Source organism: Sciurus carolinensis, chromosome 2 (assembly GCF_902686445.1).
Source record: "Sciurus carolinensis chromosome 2, mSciCar1.2, whole genome shotgun sequence".
Taxonomy (NCBI): Eukaryota; Metazoa; Chordata; class Mammalia; order Rodentia; family Sciuridae; genus Sciurus; species Sciurus carolinensis.
In genome coordinates, this window is record NC_062214.1 from 107,931,808 (window position 1) to 107,950,973 (window position 19,166).

General features: G+C 50.1%; 3 protein-coding genes across 5 annotated transcripts in view; 2 read left to right on the top strand and 1 right to left on the bottom strand.

The window, feature by feature from the left end:
* Window positions 1-11,225, top strand: Duoxa1 (dual oxidase maturation factor 1). Of its 2 annotated transcripts, none has more exons than XM_047540054.1 (7): window positions 1-43; window positions 6,600-6,775; window positions 7,002-7,059; window positions 7,706-7,840; window positions 8,109-8,322; window positions 8,594-8,811; window positions 9,540-11,225. In XM_047540054.1, the coding sequence occupies exons 2-7, from the start codon at window positions 6,629-6,631 to the stop codon at window positions 9,794-9,796; spliced, it is 1,029 nt and encodes a 342-aa protein (XP_047396010.1). In that variant the 5' UTR covers window positions 1-43; window positions 6,600-6,628; the 3' UTR covers window positions 9,797-11,225. The 2 variants fall into 2 exon arrangements, with proteins under 2 accessions (XP_047396010.1, XP_047396009.1); XM_047540053.1 differs by lacking the exon at window positions 1-43 and adding an exon at window positions 587-804.
* Window positions 10,975-14,198, bottom strand: Duoxa2 (dual oxidase maturation factor 2). Its single transcript, XM_047540055.1, has 6 exons — window positions 14,044-14,198; window positions 12,974-13,031; window positions 12,591-12,725; window positions 12,119-12,332; window positions 11,582-11,796; window positions 10,975-11,179 (listed from the first exon to the last, which is right to left on the bottom strand). The coding sequence occupies exons 1-6, from the start codon at window positions 14,188-14,190 to the stop codon at window positions 10,986-10,988; spliced, it is 963 nt and encodes a 320-aa protein (XP_047396011.1). The 5' UTR covers window positions 14,191-14,198; the 3' UTR covers window positions 10,975-10,985.
* Window positions 13,931-19,166, top strand: part of Duox2 (dual oxidase 2) — a 19,826-nt gene continuing 14,590 nt past the window's right edge. For both annotated transcript variants that reach the window (XM_047540051.1, XM_047540052.1), the window contains exons 1-10: window positions 13,931-14,790; window positions 15,202-15,285; window positions 15,561-15,650; window positions 15,910-16,074; window positions 16,653-16,840; window positions 16,972-17,173; window positions 17,325-17,491; window positions 17,895-17,955; window positions 18,076-18,172; window positions 18,615-18,705. In XM_047540051.1, the coding sequence (XP_047396007.1) occupies window positions 15,216-15,285; window positions 15,561-15,650; window positions 15,910-16,074; window positions 16,653-16,840; window positions 16,972-17,173; window positions 17,325-17,491; window positions 17,895-17,955; window positions 18,076-18,172; window positions 18,615-18,705 (1,131 nt within the window). In that variant the 5' untranslated portion in view covers window positions 13,931-14,790; window positions 15,202-15,215. The remainder of the gene's footprint in view (window positions 14,791-15,201; window positions 15,286-15,560; window positions 15,651-15,909; window positions 16,075-16,652; window positions 16,841-16,971; window positions 17,174-17,324; window positions 17,492-17,894; window positions 17,956-18,075; window positions 18,173-18,614; window positions 18,706-19,166) is intronic.

The following is a 19,166-nucleotide window of genomic DNA, read 5'->3' on the forward strand; positions in this document are numbered from 1 at the left end:
CCGGGACCCGCCAAAGTGCTCTGCAGGGACACTGGCGCTCAAGGTGAGACTGCGTGGGTTCGCTGGGCTCAGGTGGAGGCTGTCCCGTCGGTGTCTAGGGTGGCCATGTGAGCGGAAAAGGGCAAGACTGCCTCTAGGAGTCCGATGAGGCTGAGGAGAGGATAGAAGACCAGGAGGGTGCGGGGCGGGCGAACTCTCCCCAAATTCTCTCCACACCTTCGGGTCTGGGCTGTAAGACCAAGAATATCAGCCAACGCCCACCCACAGATCAGGCTAGGCGTTCAAAAGAAAGCATGACCTGGGCTAAAACTCTCTAAGGGTCTGCGATTACTCCTTGCCCCGCAGTATGGGATGTGATTTCCTGGGGGTCTCACTGCCCCGCGATCCGCACCACATCAGAGCCGGAACTGAATCACTAGGTTTGCGCTGGAGCTGCCCTGGGTGCTGGGCATGGGGACAGGGAAGTGGCAGAGAAGGAGGGGTTTTAGGGATGGCTGCGGAGGGGACAGACACAGGGATAGCACAGTCCTAGCGCGCTGGTCCCTCCCCTGCGAGGCCGGGTGGGAGGCAACAATGCAAAGCCTCGGGCGCGGTCTGAGAAGTTTGGGAATGATTGAAGTTGGGGGCGGGGAAACTTCCAGTGGTTTATCCGGCCACAGCTTGGTCTTTAATTGAGTTAGGAGAGGAGTGGGGGCTGGAAGGGAGCCACGCCGGGAGAAAGGCGCTTTTGGTGACAACGTCTGGATCAGGTTCCTCCCTACTCTTACTCCCGGGAGCACTGCATGTGAGGTTCCACGGGAAGAGGTGAGCGACGCGAATTGCCACGCATGCACTATTTGGAAGAGTAGAAGGCAGGGAACCACGGTCTGGGAGTGGATGGGGAAGTATATGGCAGCTGGGGTCTGGGTGGTCCGGGTGGATTTAGAGGTCTTGAGGTGCTGCTCCCGCACCCGCCCCTAGGGGCGCACTTTCTGAGTCCACCCAAACCAAATTCAGATCAAGTGGGAGGGGTTTTTGTTTATTTTATTTTATTTTACTTTATTTGGTTGTTTGACTTTTGTGTGTGTGTGTGTGTGTGTGTGTGTGTGTGTGTGTGTGTGTGCTTTGTTTGTTTGTTTGTTTGTTTTGTGGTGCTGAGGATAGAACCCAGTGCCTCACACGTGCTAGCAAGTGCTCTAATACTGAGCCACAACCCAAAGCCTCAAGTAGGAGTTCCTAAAGGAGAAAGACTGGTAAGAAATTAAGGCAAGGAAAATCCCACAGAACCACGAAAGTCACAAGGTTTACAAACACTGACTCCCTATCCTCTCTAATCTGGAGTCTGGATAGGTTGGGTTACATGATTCCCCACCCCTGAGTTTCTGATCACATCAGCCTTTTCTGGGGAATCCTCCCAATCCACTTTTCAGATCTTGTTCTATTTCTCCACCTAATGCCTACTTTAGTGCTACAATAACAACAACAACACATACACACATGCACACACACACCTTACTGAAGAGAAAAGACAGGTTAGGAATTCCTGACAGGTCCCCTTAGCTAGCCAGAGTTACACATTTTTAGTGGGGTCCATCCCAACCAGAGACACAAACCATCACATTCCAGTAGCTATGCATCACCAATCAGATCTCTTGGCAACTTCGGGCATGTCATTCACTCCTCCTTTTTAGGGAATTAGTAGTTCTTACTCTATGGATTCCAGCAGATGGGCAGGGGGAAGACTTCAGGAAGAAGTCCCATCAAGCTCTAAGAAAGGTCACAGAGCACTAACAAAACACATGACTTTGAATGATGAAAAGGAGCATACTAGACTGATTTTCTTCATGTCTGTAACTTTATCTCACACCCACCCCTTATACACATACCAAAACCCCACTTCATCCTGTGGTAGGTAAGGACTGGATAACTGCTTCTAAAATACAACTGAGCATGAGAAAAGACTTTAATACCTAAGGGGAGCACAGGCAAGAAGAATGGTACCTCTCCTCTTCCCTGAAGTGCATAATTGGCCTATCCAAAACTGAACAAGTTTCCTAATTTTATCACAGGGACCACTAGTGGAGTAACATAGATGTCTGTGTTATTGAGCATGTCAGTGTCTGGGTGCCTCCTTCTTGTGTCTGTGTCTCTGTTTAAGTAAAGGTGTAGGTGTGTGTTTGATTGTGTCTTGTGTCTATTTATATCAATATGCACTATGGATATATAGCAGTCATCGTGGTGAGTTAGGGGAGAAGTGGGTCAAGTTAATATTGACATCAGATTTTGCCATATTAGAATCAATTCTACTGTCAGACTGTACTTTTCAGTCAGGGAGAAAGATGGTCCCAAGGGAATCTCAAACTCTGTAAGAAAAGTAGGATTTCTGGGTGTAGAGACTACTTATTTCAGTCCTACCTCTTCATGTAGTAGCCCTATTAACTTAATAAAATAGCTCCGATTAGGATTGGGGTCATGAAATATTAACTTTAAATTGAGCTATCTAAATTAAGGAAGACCACAACCAGAAGAGATTAAGCAAAACAAATTTTATTCGCCAACTTCTTTTTGCTTTAGTCATCTTTAATAGGTATTTTGGGGAACTGGAAATAAGTTAACAATGTCCTTCTGTACTTTAGGTATAGAAAACCTTTTGTTAATGTTTCTTTGAAGCATCATGCTAAAAGAGATGAGCCATTCTTGTAAAACATTTATAAGATCTCATTACAATAAATGCAGGAATAATACTAATAAGCAACCCTGGCCAAAATGCATTACATTATTTATTATTTGCTTATATTGCAAATATCTGTTTTTGACCTTGCCATCAACAACCTTGCCTTATCTTCCTATCTTATTAATCATAATATTTTACATTTTATAACCCTTCCTCCTATAACCTGTCACAAAAAATATGATAGCTTCCATCTAGGTGTTCTAAATAAAAGAATTTTTTTTAGACCCATAAACATCTGCTTCAAAATAAAGGTCCTATCACATATTTTACAAAACAATTCAATTCACAAATTCTTAAGTACTCATTTTTAACTAGAGTTGAAGTGTATGTTTCCAATTCAATTCAACATGAACATTTATGCTTGGGTCTTACAGTTAATGTGGTCTGAGAGTACAGTATAGTGTAATGACAGAGCATAGCTCCCTCTTGTGTGAGAAATCAGAAGAAGGCTGTGAGAAGAACTCATTCGTATTCATTCTTTTGATTCAGAGCCTGATCAGTATATGTTACATGCAGGAGAGGCAAAGATGGAAAGATTAAGTCCCTGCCCTCAAGGAAATTGGAGTCTAATGGGGAGAGATTGTTCAAACAATTAGGGTACACTGTAATTATTGTGATCATGGAGATATGCTTTAAAATGCACTCAGAATGTTAGACTAGGGAACATCCACATAGGCCCAGTGGCATCAGAGGAACCTTCACAGAGGAGTTCATACAAGCTGAGACTTGACATGAAAGGTAGTGAGAGCATTTCGGGCAGAGGAAACAGCATATACAAAGCAGGAAGACTTGAAAGAGCACATTGGATTCAGGGAGAGGCAAATAGTTCAGCACGGCAAAGGCTGAAGTTGGAGAGATGGTGTGTATGTGTGTGTGTCGGGGGGTGACGACCAGATCACAGGGCACTTTTTATGTAATAGTGAGAAGATTAGATTTTATCCAGAGCAGAGAAGAAAACTGATTATATTTACTTATTAGAAAAATTATCCTGGTACCAGGAAGAGGGCATGACTAAATTAGGGTAGAGGCGGTAGGGAAGGAAATGCATGAATATTTCAAGAACTACTTAGAAAGTAAGGTGGTCTTGGTTCTGCTTATTTGGTTAATGAATGGTGACGCTGCCAAAAAAAACAAAGAAAATAGAGTAAACACCCAGGTAGGGATGGTGTATTCCATTTGGGACTTGATAAATTTGAGGCAGCAAAGAAACATCCAAGTGAAAATATCCATGAAATAGTTGGCCCTTCTCAGTATGGAGGAGAGACATTTGAGAACTATCAGCCATGGGAATGGGTGAGATTGCCCAGGGAATCTTGAATAGTGCTAAAAGAAAAGGACCAAGGCAGAGTCCTGGGGAGCATAACATTTAATAGGGAGGAAGAAGAACTAGCAGAGGAACCAAGAGAGGGATGGCCAAAGACAGGAGGCCAAGGAGAACATGGCATCATAGAGATCCAAGGAGTAAAAGTATGAAGAGAGAGTGTGTGTTCTGCAGAGTCAAATACCACAGAAAGTTCAAGAAGGATGCAAAGTGAGAATTTCCCTTTGATTTATCACTTAGTAACCTAAAAAGCAAGGATGAGGAAAAGATTGCAATATGTTGAAGAACTAAGAACTAAGAACTAAAGCAGTGGAGACACCAACATACACCATTCTTTCAAAAAACCTGCTATGAAAGGAATAACATGGTAGCTGGAGGGAACCCAGAAGACCAAGAAAGAAGGCTTCTTTTCTTTGTTTTCTTGAAATGGAAGAAATATGAATATATCTTTGGGAGAAGGAACTGACAGAGAAAGAAAACCTGGAAAGTTATGAAGGGGAAAAGGAATAATTGACGATCAAGGTGGTGGAGAAAGCAAACAGAAGCAGAGAGAGCCCAAAAGAATGGATTTGCAGAACTGGAGAGAAGAATAACACCTACTCCTGTGAAATGGGAGAGTTGAACACTTAAGAACAAAGCAAAAACTTCCATGTTAAGACTGAGACTCAGAGGTTGTGTGATTTGCTCAAAAGACAGGATTAAAAGTTAAAGCCGGGGCTAGGGTTGTAGCTCAATGGTAGAGCACTTGCCTAGCATATGTGAAGCCCTGGGTTTGATCTCAGCACCACATAAAAATAAATAAAATTCAGATATTGTGTCCATCTACAACTTAAAAAATTTGTCTGACAGTATATGATCCCCTCAGACTGCACGAGGAGGTAACCAGCTTAGGAGAGGGGCAGGTTGGGAGCAGGGGTGTATTTATTGTAAGAATCCCAGCATTAGGACTAGAAGGAATCTGGAGTTCATCCTATCCAGTTGCAGATGAGGAAATTTCAGACCAGAGAGCTCATCCCCTGCCTACTGTTCTGCTATTAGTCAGTGGAGAACTAGACCCTGAACTGATTCCAGTCCATGATTCTTTCCAAGAAAAATTGGCAAAAGTGATAAAGGGAGTAATAAAGTGTTCCCTTCTTCACAAACCAGTAGCTAGTTTGTTCTCAACACTAGTCTTAACACTACATACACAATCTCATTCTCATAATGACCCTGTGAAGTAGGTATTACTATCTCCATTTTTCAGCAAAACCAGGTCTCTGTGGAGGTCAAGTAAGCTGCAAGATGTAGAGGCAAAATTCAAACTGCCTGAAGCTGCTTGACTCCAAACTTATTCTTTTCACCATATCACTAAATAAGACATTGCATGGCAGACTAGGTTACAAAGCCTCCTGAGCAAACTGAGACCCCAATACAGATCACAGCAAAGTGAGCAGAACTTGGATTTATAATTCCAAGATGCTTCACACACACACTGTGTGTGTGTGTGTGTGTGTGTGTGTGTGTGTGTGTGTTGTGTGTGTGTGTGTGTGTGTGTGTGTGCGTGTTGCTGGGGATTGAATCCAGGGCCTTATGCTTGTGAGACAAGCACTCTACCAACTGAGCTATAACCCCAGCCCCACACACACATTTTGACATCTCTGAAATTGGGGTATCTTACCAACCAGGGCTACCATGGTTTAATTGGCAGTACTTTCTTTTCCTTTCTCTGTGGTATGTAAACTAATAACGTGTCTTGCAACTAGTTCTGTCTGAGATCTAACTAAACACATTAGGTTCAGGTGCCATTTCCCCAATATCTTTAAAGAGACAAATTGGAGTTAAACAAGCTCTGAGATCAGGGAACAGACAGAAAAGCTCAAAGCCAGATCTTAAGCTGAAATGGCCTAGGAATTTGAATTGAAGAAAAGACTCAATGCTGATGATGAATGGAATAGAAGGACCTGTGGGCCCAGCACTGGGCCTGGTAGTGCCCCATTGGTGCTTATTCAGGTGAACTCAAGCTCAGAACAGGAACCAGCGTGCTTGAGAAAGCTAGACAGAATGATGTGGACAGTGCAAGGTCTGAGAATTAGTCCTTTGCTATACGTGTAGCACAGCTATTTGGCCTTTTTTCTTCAGGGTCTGAAGAAGTCAATCTTTTTTTTTTTAATCTGTACTATCTTTTACTTTTATGCCTTCATTTGATAGTAAATATTGCTCTTTTGTTCTCTTTGATCTTTATGCTTGTGCTAGAGGCCTGAGGGAGATAAAGGAGAATTATATTTCTTAAGACAGTCCCAGAAGAAATAGAAGCCTCAAGGGTAATGGTGGCATTGATTTAGGGAACCAGGGGATTAGGAAGGGCCATGGGGGCAGCAGAGACTGATTGCCAGTGCCCTAATTCTGTCACAGCCAAAAGATGGGGTGATGGAAGGCTGAGGGGCAATAGAATGGCAGTAGTGGTGGAGTCTGCTAAGGCACTAAGAGGTAAGCTTGAATCTGGTTTGTTCCTTGCTGCATCTCCAGCATTAAGAATAGTGCTGGTGCATAGAGAGCACTCAGTAAATGTCTACTGTTTTTGTACAGCATTGGCTCCTCTGCCATCTCCCACCACAATGGCTGCTTTTGGACACACATTTCCTTTCTATGCTGGCCCCAAGCCAACCTTCCCAATGGACACCACCCTGGCTGTCATCATTACTATCTTTCTGACTGCACTGGTCACCTTTATCATCATCCTGCCTGGCATTCGGGGCAAGACGGTAAGAAACAAACACAGCCCTGGACACCCTGCCCCAGAGAGACCTCATCCTCAGAATAAGGGATCCAGATGTTCCCAGACTCAGACCTATTATATGTCAGACATTCTGATCTCAATTGACCAAGTGGCTCAGTTGTAGAATCCCTGCCCTCCCCAAGTGTGCAAGGAAAAAGGGTGGACTTGGAAGGAGGGCACTGCTTACTAAACTCACCCACCCTGTGACTCAGAGGCTGTTCTGGCTGCTGCGGGTGGTGACCAGCTTATTCATCGGGGCTGTGATCCTGGGTGAGTGCCAAGCACCGCTGACTTGGGCAACTGCCTCCGTCCTGTGAAGTTCCCTCAGCAGCCTGCTTCTCCTCTCCCCGTTTCTCCACAGAGGCCTCCTGACCCTGCCCACAACCCCTCTCTCACCATGGCCTGATCCCCTTAATCTTACCCTTACCCTTGCCCACTAAGGTGCTAGCCAGGTAACCCTTCTAGATGTGTCCCCTCAATCTTTTTTTTTTTTTTTTTTCAGTTATAATGAACATGGGCAGAAGTCCTCTGGGGACAAGAGCAAAGAAAACAGGGGAGGGCTGCTTGCTTAATTTTTGGTTAAGATTAGGCTAAAAGAAGAGGTAGAAGTTCCCTATGTTAGAGTTATCTGTGTCTGCCTGTCATGGTTTAGGTTAATGCTTCCTTCCCCAGATGCCTGAGTAACTGTCTTTAAATGTGGGTGGAAGAAACAGAATGTGAGCATGGGAAGTCTTAGATTCTGATCCATTTATTCCTCCTACATCAATGGTTGGCTAACCATGAGCCAGATCCCAGGCTAGTTAATGGGTACACAGTTGTGACCAATAGACACATGGACCCCTGTAGCTCTCCTTTTGACTAACCCACAATGCCCAGACCTCCCTGAGTTTTCATATATCCAACTCCCCAACCCCAGCCGTGAATTTCAGTTCTGAGTGGTCTGTGGGCCAGGTCAGCACCAACACAACATACAAAGCCTTCAGTCCAGAGTGGATCAGCGCCGACATTGGGCTGCAGGTCGGGCTAGGAGGAGTCAACATCACACTCACAGGTGAGGGAGGGCTCTTACCTGTGAAGGAGGGGGAAGGATCTGCTCTGTACCTTTGATATGGATCTATTTTGGTATGGTCAAAGACTATTCCATGCCTGGCATTGGGTTAGGAGGGTATTGGGTGCTGGGGCATGCTGGATTCAGAACTGTGTTCTCTCAGTTGAGATCAGCTCCTGGCCTTCTGCCCAATGTGGGTGAGCTGCTACTCAGGCAAGTACCCTACTTTAGAACTTGGGTCCCTGCTGAGCACAGCTTCCCTATTCCATAGGGACCCCGGTGCAACAGCTAAATGAGACCATCAATTACAATGAGAAGTTCACCTGGCGCCTGGGTGAGAACTATGCTGAGGAGTATGCAAAGGCACTGGAGAAGGGGCTGCCAGATCCTGTGCTCTACCTTGCTGAGAAGTTCACCCCTCGCAGCCCATGTGGCCTGTACCATCAGTACCGCCTGGCAGGACACTATGCCTCAGCCATGCTGTGGTAAGCATGGAAAGGGGATGGGACAGGGTTCCTACTGGCCTAGACCCAGAAATAAGGTTTCTACCCATCTCTTCTCCACTCATGTGGATATCCAATGTGGGATGGGCTGACTTCAGTCACCATGGTGCCTGGTTGGGAAACCCATGGGCAGGAATTCCTGCTTCACATATTTGGGGCATCTTTGGGTCCCTGGGCCTCAACCTTGTCCCCTCCAGCCTTGCCACCAGGTGGAGGTGGGTGGGCCAGTCCTCACTGGGTCCTGGCTCTCCAGGGTGGCATTCCTTTGCTGGCTACTGGCCAATGTGATGCTGTCCATGCCTGTGCTGGTCTATGGTGGGCACATGCTGCTGGCCACAGGCATCTTCCAGCTGTTGGCCCTGCTCTTCTTCTCCACGGCCACATCACTCACCCCACCCTGTCCCTTGCGCCTGGGCACTGCTGTGCTGCATACTCACCATGGGCCTGCATTCTGGATCACACTGACCACAGGTGAGACTCACCCCCTAAAGACAGGCAGTGGAGAGCTCAGAAGGGAGTCAGGGACCATAATATTGATGGGTTTTAGAGTTCTTTTCTAGGGCCCAAGATGCTCTTGCCCTCTTTAATTTGTATCCCTCTTATATCCCTCATCTCCTGGGTTTCTTTCCCCAGTGCCACTTCCTCTCCCCCCTCATATGTGCTCCCTCACCTGTGTCTTCTGTCTCTATCATGTCCCTCATCCCCTCTCTCATTACCCAACTCTTTCCCAAATCTTCCAACTCCATGTCTCCTTCCACTTTCCCCCAAACACGCTTCTCTGTGTCCTTAATTCTTAGAACCTTGTATGTCCCTGCTTCACACGACCCTAAATTGTCCTTTCATGCAGTTTTATTCCCTCCTATCCCACTGCATCTACCCCCTCACGTCCTTCCCATGCCTCCTTTTTCAGAGAGTCAGTCTCGCTCTCTCCTCTTTCTCTCTCTCTCTCTCTCTCTCTCTCTCTCTCTCCCTCTCTTCTGGGATACAACTAAAAGAGCACAGTACTAGGAGTCTGTAAACTCAAGACAACAGACACAATATCCATAAGACCCTAAGCCATGTAACCCCTCTGAGTCCAAGTTGCCCTGAAGGAGGGCCCCAGGCCTCCCTTAGAGTTGTTCTGATATTCCTGGGAGAAGATGTCCTTGGGGAGGTTGTTACTAGCCCTAAGGCAAGACACCTGTTGCCCTCACCCTCAGGACTGCTATGCGTGCTGCTAGGCCTGGTCATGGCAGTGGCCCACAGGATGCAGCCCCACAGGCTGAAGGTTTTCTTCAACCAGAGTGCAGAGGAGGACCCCAAGCTGGAGTGGAGTCCTGAGGAAGGAGGGCTCCTGAGTCCCCGCTACAGGTCCACGGCAGAGAGTCCAGAGCCCCAGGGCATTCCTCTGTCAGAGGAAGTCTCTGATGTATGCTGTAAAGAGGAGCACCCTGGAGATACCAACTGTGCCTTATAATGCTCCTCTCTCCAGGCGGCTACCTGGATTTCCCTCCTGGCTCCAGACCTCATTGGTGCCCCACAAAATCACAAAACTGCTCTCAGGGTGGGTTGTGTTAGATCTCTAAGTAACCATCTGCAGGTGGAGTGGGAAAAGAAGCCTCTATCTATTGATGTTTTAAAAAAAAATGAAACAAAAAGTCCTAAGATGATGAACAATGTTGCTGTTGCCATGGTAAGACCCATCAGGGCAGCCTCTATTTTTGCACAGCCTTTCCTGGATGCTTTGCCTCTTCAAGGTGCCATTAATTGCAACCCAACTTCATTCACAAGGAATATGTGGGGAGGGACGGGAGTTATAGTGTCATTCTCCTAGGAACCCCCTCACTCTCAGCACCTCTTTTATTTTTCCTTTCTCCTTGTTTTCTGGGTCCCTTTTGTTCTTCTTTTACTTTCCTGGCTTGTGTGGCCTCTTGATCTGCATTGGAAAGAAGGGGCCAAACATCTTATCCCACTTCTAACATTAACCAGTTGTACCACATTCTTTTTGAGCTTCTGTTCTCAAATATGCTAAGGGTTTACCAAGGAGCTTAAACAAAAACAGTCCCAGGATATATATTTTTAATGCTTTGCTGGCATTTACTTTGACCCTTAGATACCACCCCAAAAGAAACCAATTGTAAGAGTCAGTGAAGAAACTCCAAACTCCTATTCCTTCCCAGTCCAGATGGGACGCAAAGGGTAATCCAGGTGGGAGTGTGACCTACCTGGTTACTGAGACCTACAGCCCACCTTGGGCGGCTCAGGAAGACGCGGGTGCGGGTCAGTTCCCGTTCGGCTTCACTAGAGGGCGCCCCTCTCCCAAAACCTATCGTAGGTTACTCTAGTTTCTCCAGCCGGGGAGAATCCGCTTTCGCAGCAACGCAGAGTGCACAGTACTAAGTAGTCTCCAGCCCAACAAAGCCTTCCGAGGGCTTGTCCTCCAAGACCATAGAGAAACCATGCATATTAATGAAGAAAGAGGTTTAAAAAAAAACTGAAAAATAAGTTTATTTACCACTCATTCGGAGACGTCTTTCCTAGTGCATACGGCACGTCCAAGGCCGCCTTCCTTTCTCTACGCACCACAACTCACAGCCCACACCCGGTGGGGCACTACCTCTCCGCAAGGTGCCAAGGTGGGTTAGGAGTCTGGAGTTGAGTTCCTTTCATAGGTTAGTAGTAATATTTAAGTCTGGGGCCGCGAACTGCTTGCGCAGCGGATTGCTGAGGAAGAGAGACGAGCCCCCTTTTTCCTGGCTACTGCAGTCCCTGACACTTTGATCCAGAAAGATGCGAAGAGTGTTGGGCCCAGCGTAGTGGAGAATCACCACCGCCCCTCCGAGGAGTAGGCACAGGATGCCTGAAAGATGCGAACAGGAAAGAAAGTGGTGTGGGTGGGGATGGGTGGTCAGGGCTCCAGGCCAGAACTGGTCTGCCCCAGTCCATCTTTTGGGGCCCACCCTTCGAGTGTCAAACACAAACGCATGCGCGCGCGCACACAGACACAAACAACCGCAGGAAGACCTCTACTACGGATTACACAATATACGGGTTCTCAAGCCAGCTGGAGCAAGATATTGACCCCTTCAGATCCCCTACTCTCATCTGTAAAATAGGCATATCAGTGCCTGTCTCTGTGAACTACTGAGAGGAGCAAATTAGATAATACATGTGAACTCATTTTGTAAACTGGAAAGCACCCACCTAGCATCATTCCGGTCCCAACTCCCAGTTGCCCGCGCGCCATCCCCTAGATCCTCACCGGTTGCCAGTGTGACCCAAAAGGCGGCGCCATAGTGAGGCGTAAGCGTAGAGGAACCCAAGCGGAACGGGCAGAGTCCCACGCTGGAGACCGAGGCGAAGGCGAAGATAGCGAAGAGCATGAAGGCGCTGGTGGTCAGGAGCGCCAGGCCTCCGTACAGTGGGGCAGGCATGGAAAGCAGCACGTTGGAGAGGATCCAGAAGCAGAACGCTACCCTACAGGGGGGCACGGAGGCTAGGCAGTGAGCGGGATTTTCCCAAGCGCGCCAGGAATCCCTTGTGCCCCTGCGCCCGAGTGAAACCCCTGGCCCTGGATGTCAGAGTAGCAGGGGAATCCCCCGGATTGGGCGGGTTCCCGGGCTCTGAGCCTTGGCTGAGGCTCTCCACATTCTCACGGTTCGTGAGGACCTCAAGACTTTCTGATCCGCGAGGCTGTATCTCCAACCCCAGACGTGCCTCGGACGCCTCCATTCTCCGGTTCTCACGCACCCAACCCACTCCACCGCACCCCACTCACAACTTAAGCTCCAGCGCTCACCAGAGTGTAGCCGTGGCGTAGTGTCCTGCCAAGTGGTACTGGTGGTACAGCCCGCAAGGGCTGCTTGGTGTAAACTTCTCCGCCAGATACAGCACTGGGTCTGGCAGCCCCCTCTCCAGCGCGTGCACGTACTCCTTGGTGTAGTCTTCGTCCAGACGCCAGGTGAACTGCTCATTGTAGTCAATGGTCTCATTTAGCTGCTGCACTGGGGTCCCTGTGGGGAGCCGCAGGGTTATGGGACTGTGCGAGACCGGGAACCCAGAATTAAGAAGATTCAGATAGGGAAGTAGGGGTGGGGTGCCTGTGGTGGGTAGAAATGGGTTTAGTGGTGGTTGAGAAAACTCAACCCCATGAAGACCAATTGCTTTCCGAGCCTGGGGGATGTGAGAGGGTCTTCCATCTACCCCTGGCACACGCCCCCAACCATGATTATCTCCCAGCCCCAGCAGTTCACTTTGCCCCAACTCTTCACCTGTGAGAGTAATATTAATGCCCACGAGGCCCACATGCAGACCAACGTGGGCTTGAACACGGGCCACACTGAAGGCCTTGTAGGATGTGTTGGTCCACACTCTACCCACGAACCATTCTCCGCTGAAGTGCACAGCTGTGGGAAAACACAGTAGGGGAGGGGAAAGCTGAAAAGATGGAAATAGGAGAGGGGTGATGGGAGGTAGGACTCTGCAGATGTGGGAGTCCAGTGGCCCAGTGTAGTTGCATTGTAAGGGCAAAAGAGTGGGCATTAGAAAGAGCTGGAAAATGGGAAGAGGGAGCAGAAAATTGACCCATTCCCCATTGCCCCCACCTCCTTCCTTATACCAATTTCTCCCCTCATGGGCTGCACCACACACTCACCCACAATTTCTGCACCTATGAACAGACTGAGAAGAACTCTCACCAACCAGAACCAGCGCTGCAGGAACAGACACTCAGGTCAGGCCTGGGGCACTGCCTTACCAGTCCCCAAGACCTCCCTTGACCTCATTCCACTTCAATCTTAATTATATTCTTGACCTTTTGAGGCTGATGTCAGACATGCCTTTTCTGCAAGTCCCTCTGGGCCACTGATTCTTCTGATGTATTTTGTCCATGTGCTTCCACCTCCCCAGCTGCATTTCTGGGTCCAACCTGCCTGGCACTCTTTAGCCACCTTCACTCCCCTAACTGTCTGGTGCCTGGTCCCTGCCCACCTCTAGTCCAGTCATTGCTTGGTGAGGCTCAGTGAGTCCACAAGTGCTAGGTAGGCAGGGGTCACCTCTCCCAGAAGAGGGAGGCCCCAGAGCATGATGGCCAAGTAGAAGAGGTGGAAATGCAGATATTCCTAGGTCTGTCAGTTCTCTGGGAAACCAACAAAAATCCAGGCGAAGAAAGACTGGGACCTTACACACAACCTGGGTTCTGGGGGAGGGCGGAGTCTAAGGAAATGCCCCCAGAATCCTACAAATTGGGATCCTATGTAGGATCCTCTGAGTCCTTAGGATGAGGCACCCATGCACATACATCCTAACCCAACACAAAGAAGAAACAGTCTGGGCTGCTAGTGTTTGTCCTTTTGGCCCAAAGGTCATCACCCAGAGGACAGGATAGGAGTGCAGCTGCAGTCCAGGAAAAGTTAGGAGGCTCTGGGAGCATGTGAAGCCTACAATCAACTCCAGGATTACTAGACTGGGTGCCCACTCGCTGCAGCACCTTTCCAAATGACCTTGCTGGAATCTTTTTCCAGGGTGTCTTGGACAGGGAGCTCTCCCTTTCTTGAGAAAGGGGTGCTTGCTGCACCATATTCGGAGTTTGCTCCACTTGACCCTCAGCTTGACCATTCCTAGAAACCCTTTCACAATCCTACCTGTCCTGTGTAACCAAGAGACATGATGCCCACGACAGACCCCCACCTCAACTGCTGACCCGAGCTTCCTGCACCCATTTACCGAGTGGCCACGGATCCCAGGCAAGATGAGCAGGAAGCTGGCGGCCAAGGCCAAGAATACCAGAATGACTATGAGCAGCGGGACACTGAAGCCAGCGGCATGCCGCGGCTGGGGGTAAAAAGGCAGTACGCCGTTCCACAAAGTCATCTTGCTTGTAGGTCCAGCGCTTCACGCCTGCAAGTGGGCAGGAGAGCTAGGGCCACCAGGACGAGTAGGAGGGTCAGGTCTGAGCTCCTCGCTCCCGGTCTAAGGAAGTACAAAGGAAGGCTGTCTTGAAGCGTTCGTGGACTAGCCAGCGAGCGGAATTATTTCCGACAGGCAAGTTATTTTCCTGGCTCTGCAATGTTCGCTCTGTGCTTGGAAGTCGAGCAGGACCTAGGCCCCTTTTATAGGGACGTGGGCAGGATGCAGTGTAGGTGTTCCAGCCAGACAGTAGGGTCCAGAGCAGAGCGGGAAGAATTCATGAAAATGAGGGGCGGAGGTCCTTATGCAAATGATGCGAGCCCCGCCTCTACAACTGGCGGGCAAGCTCCAGGTCCAGATACTCACACCTTTCACTGGTCTGTCCTGAGCTGACACCCGTGCAGAGGTGAGACTGAGGACTCAGAAGAAGGGTGAAGAGCACAGCGGGAAAGGCTGAAGATCGGGAAAGCTGGGGGAATGGACTGAAGACTGGAAGCAGAGTGGAGAAATAAAGATTCCAAGGGAAAGAAAACGTCTACACCCGACGGGGATCCTAAACTAGAGGTTGGACCCCCTCTAGCTATCATCCTTCCTTTCGAAGGGAGTGGTTGGGCTATTGTTCCCAGGCTCCCAGCTCATTAGTCTCTTTCCCTTCCCTACCACCTCCTGGGGAAGCAGTATGGGGAGATTGGGAGTGGGGGATTTCAGTCTTTGACTCAGAGCTCTGTGCGGTTGGGTTGTTCTGCCTGTAACTAACATGCCCAGAGAACTCATACCCAGATGGTTCGGTGGTCGAGGTTAGCTCTTCCATGAGGTGACAGGTGGAGAACGGACTCAATGCCTTCATAATTGCAAGTTATCCTGTAAAGTTGATGCTTCTAGCAGTTTTGCTCCAGACGCAGAAACTGCTGGAGTTCCTGCAGTATCAGCTGTAGGAGCGTTAGTGTCCCTTACATACCACTTCCCAATTCTCAGGCTGCAGAGGCAGTATGCTCCAAGCAAGACCAGAGGTACTGGTGCTCCTAGGAGCTCTGCTGACTGGACCCCTGGATCCAGCCGGTGAGTATCAGGTGTCTCTAGCTGTGAGATGTTACCCAGGGGGCTGTGAGAAGGAAGAAGTGCAGGCAAAGCGGCTTCCAGTAGCTGGAAGATGGAGTCAGATCTCTGCACAGGTCAGCAGGATGTCCAGGAAGATCCAGGAAGGTGTCGACATCGCACGTATTGTCACTTGAATCTTGTTGGGGTGCTGTCGACCTGGGGAAGGTCGCCAAGTTTGTCGGGTCCTGGAGAGGTCACTGGAAAGCTAGTGCTGAGAAAGTTCTCTGTGCCCACAGGCGGCCAGGACGCACACTCACTGCCCTGGGAAGTGCAGCGCTTTGATGGTTGGTTCAACAATCTGAGGCACCACCAGCGTGGCGCTGCTGGTAAGTCCTGGGGTCTAGGTGGGCGGAGCGCAGGGGCGCTGCAGCCACTGTGAGAAAAAGCTGTGGAGTGTGAGAGGCAAGACACGCGCCACTCCTATGTACTGCTGGGATCAGGAGACCCTGGGGAGATGGGATCCTGTCAAAAAGTTGGAGGTTTGAGGGAGGCGAAAGGCAAAAAAAAAAAAAAAAAAAAAAAAAAAGGAGGGAGTTGAAGGGGGTCTGAATGTTCTGACAGAGCCCGGTTCCCTGAGTTTTACAGGGTCGAGGCTGCAGCGCCTAGTACCAGCCAATTACGCTGACGGCGTATATCAGGCTCTGGAAGAGCCGCTGTTGCCCAACCCGCGCCGGCTAAGCGACGCAGCCACACAGGGCAGAGCCGGCCTGGCCTCGCTCCGCAACCGCACGGTGCTGGGGGTCTTCTTTGGTGAGTATAAACAACAAAAATCCTCTGGAGTTGACCAGGAGCTCTGCGTAGCCAGGGGAGAAGGTCCCTGGGTCTCCCTTCAGTACAAGCCGAAAGAAGACAGGATTCCCACTTTCTCTCCCACCCCACCCCACCCGCAGAGTCTGCCTTCTTCTTGGAAATATTTGGGGCGTCGATGCAGGGATATTTGTTTCCCTGATCTTTCTCTTAATCCTACCCTAAACACGGTAGCGCCACTGGACTCCCATTATAGTTCTAAGAACTGAGTCCCTCGCTACCGCTTTTCTCCCTAGGTGATAATAACCACTTTGCCACTTAGAGGGTGGGGACTGACTTGGGGAATCATTTACACTAATCAGATCATTTGATTCGCGCAACAGCATTGTGAAAGGATACTGTATTTTCCGTTTACATATTAGAAAATCGGGGCTCCCTAGGGCTAAGCCTCAAAATTGACGTGGAGCTTGCTCTCGGACTTCTGACTTCTTTTAACTCCTGAGAACCCTAAGCGGCTTTCCTGATGGCGGGTAGGACAGGATAGGACAGTTTAACTCACTTGTTTGGTTCCCACGCCCCAGGTTACCATGTGCTGTCAGACCTGGTGAGTGTGGAAACGCCCGGCTGTCCTGCCGAATTCCTCAATATCCACATCCCACCCGGAGACCCAGTGTTCGACCCCGACCAGCGCGGGGACGTGGTGCTACCCTACCAGAGGAGCCGCTGGGACCCGGAGACCGGACAGAGCCCCAGCAACCCCCGGGACCTGGTGAGGCCAGCCAGGCTGCCAGCTGCAGGGTTGGACCTGGGGCAGGGGAGGCTCCCAGGGCCCACCCGCAGACCTCTTCTTAGCCGCCTCTGCTCTCTGAGCCCTGCATGCCCACCCCGTGCCCCCCGCAGACCAACCAGGTGACGGGCTGGCTGGACGGCAGCGCCATCTATGGCTCCTCTCACTCCTGGAGCGACGCTCTGCGGAGCTTCTCTGGAGGACAGCTGGCGTCGGGGCGCGACCCCGCCTTCCCCCGGGACTCGCAGGACCCGCTGCTCATGTGGACCGCGCCAGACCCCGCTACCGGGCAGCGCGGACCCCAGGGACTGTACGGTGAGGCTGCGGGGGCCGCACAGGGGCGCGAGCTGGAGGCGTCAGGGCGTTGGCGGCGGGTGGGAGCGAGGGCGGGCCGGGGTTTGTGAGTTTGGGCTCCCCGAGGTCACGCAGGGCCTCATCTCCTGCTGTGCATCCCACATGGACGCAGCCTTCGGGGCCGAGCGAGGGAACCGAGAGCCCTTCCTGCAGGCGCTGGGCCTGCTCTGGTTCCGCTACCACAATCTGTGCGCGCAGAGGCTGGCGCGGGAGCACCCGCACTGGGGGGACGAGGAGCTGTTCCAGCACGCGCGCAAGAAGGTCATCGCCACCTACCAGGTCAGCCTACCCGCCCACCCCGCTGCCCACCCGTGTGCACGTGCACTGGAGAGTCTGCTTCCCCGCAGAGCAGAATAGGGGCTTTTCATCCTGGGTCCGCCCCCAGTCTGAAATGTCTCTTTCCTGGAGGGCTCCCCTTCCCAGGAAGCTAGTGTCTAGGAAAAGCCCCTATCAATGATAAGGAAGCTACTTACAGGAGAGATTTGCTTGTGATTGTTTTTACCGACTCCCGCACCCCCATTCTCCTGGTTCCTTGTGGGGCACCGCTCCTGTTTGAGTTGCATGTCCAGGGACTGCCCCTGCTGGGTCTTCGACTCTGCACCTGTCTTCCTTGGGCTCAGCTGTCTGGTGGCCTGTCCAGGTTCAACACTCGCCTCTCCTCTCTCCTCTCTCTCACCCTCAGAACATCGCTCTGTATGAGTGGCTGCCCAGTTTCCTGCAGAAAACGCCCCCGGAGTATGCAGGTGAAGGAACTGGGGGGATATCTGGGCTGAAGATCCATGGGGAAAAGAAAATGGTACGGGCATGTGATTGGAGGATGTGGGAGTAAGAAACCTACTTCCTTTGTGACCGGTTTCCTTCAGGATACAGTCCTTTCACGGACCCCAGCATCTCTCCGGAGTTCGTGGTGGCCTCTGAGCAGTTCTTCTCCACCATGGTGCCCCCTGGTGTTTACATGAGGTGAGGGGAGCAGGGGCATTGGGAATGGCACAGTTCCCTGGTAGAGGTGCTAAATGAGCAGACTTCTGGACTTGGAGCCTTTCACACACACACCTCTACTTTTCATTGGGGAAGAGAAGCAGAAGTTGGGGGACTGGAACAGGACCCTGATGTGGCAGGTTTGGTCTTATGGAAATCTCCAGCTTTCCTAATGGCGGAATTTAGATTGCCAAGTGTAGGATTTGTCCAGCAGGTGGATCACCCTTCCTCCTCCCCATCTTGTGCAGACAGAACTCATTCTGTCTTCCATAAAAATACATTGCCAAATCCTTTCTATGCTCAATGAAGTTCATGGGCCACCCTTCCATACTGGTCCACACCCACTGAGTCCTCTCACCTCACTCAACCCCATCTTAGCTTTTGACCTGAATTTCCTTAACCTGCCCTTGATTCCCCATTTCAGAAATTCCAGTTGTCATTTCCGGAAGGTCCTGAACAGTGATTCTGGCAGCTCTCCAGCTCTCAGGGTCTGCAACAGCTACTGGACTCGTGAGGTCAGCTTGGGGTCAGGATCAGGAAGAGTATGGTGGGTCAACGTCAGTCTTCATGAGTTTGGGAAAGCAACAATTTCAGTTCTTGGGTGTTTCTACTCTAGGTTGGTGGGAGATGAAGGACAGAGAAAAATTATTTTGGGACTACTGCTCAAGAGAATCTGGGAATACTGAGCAGAGTGGCATGTGCCTGTAGTCCCAGCTACTTGGAGGCTGAGGCAGGAGGAACACCTTGAGTCCAGGAGTGCAAGGCCATTCTGGGCAACAGATTAAGACCCTATCAGAAAGAGAGAGAGAGAGAGAGAGAGAGAGAGAGAGAGAGAGAGAGAGAGAGAGAGAAAGAAATTGAGGGAGGAGAGAGAGAGAGAGACTGACTCTGACTGCAACTGACCAAGGGTCCTTTGTCCTAAAGTGCTGTAGTAATTCAGGGTGAAAGCTTTCAGGGGAGGCTCTGCAACCTATCT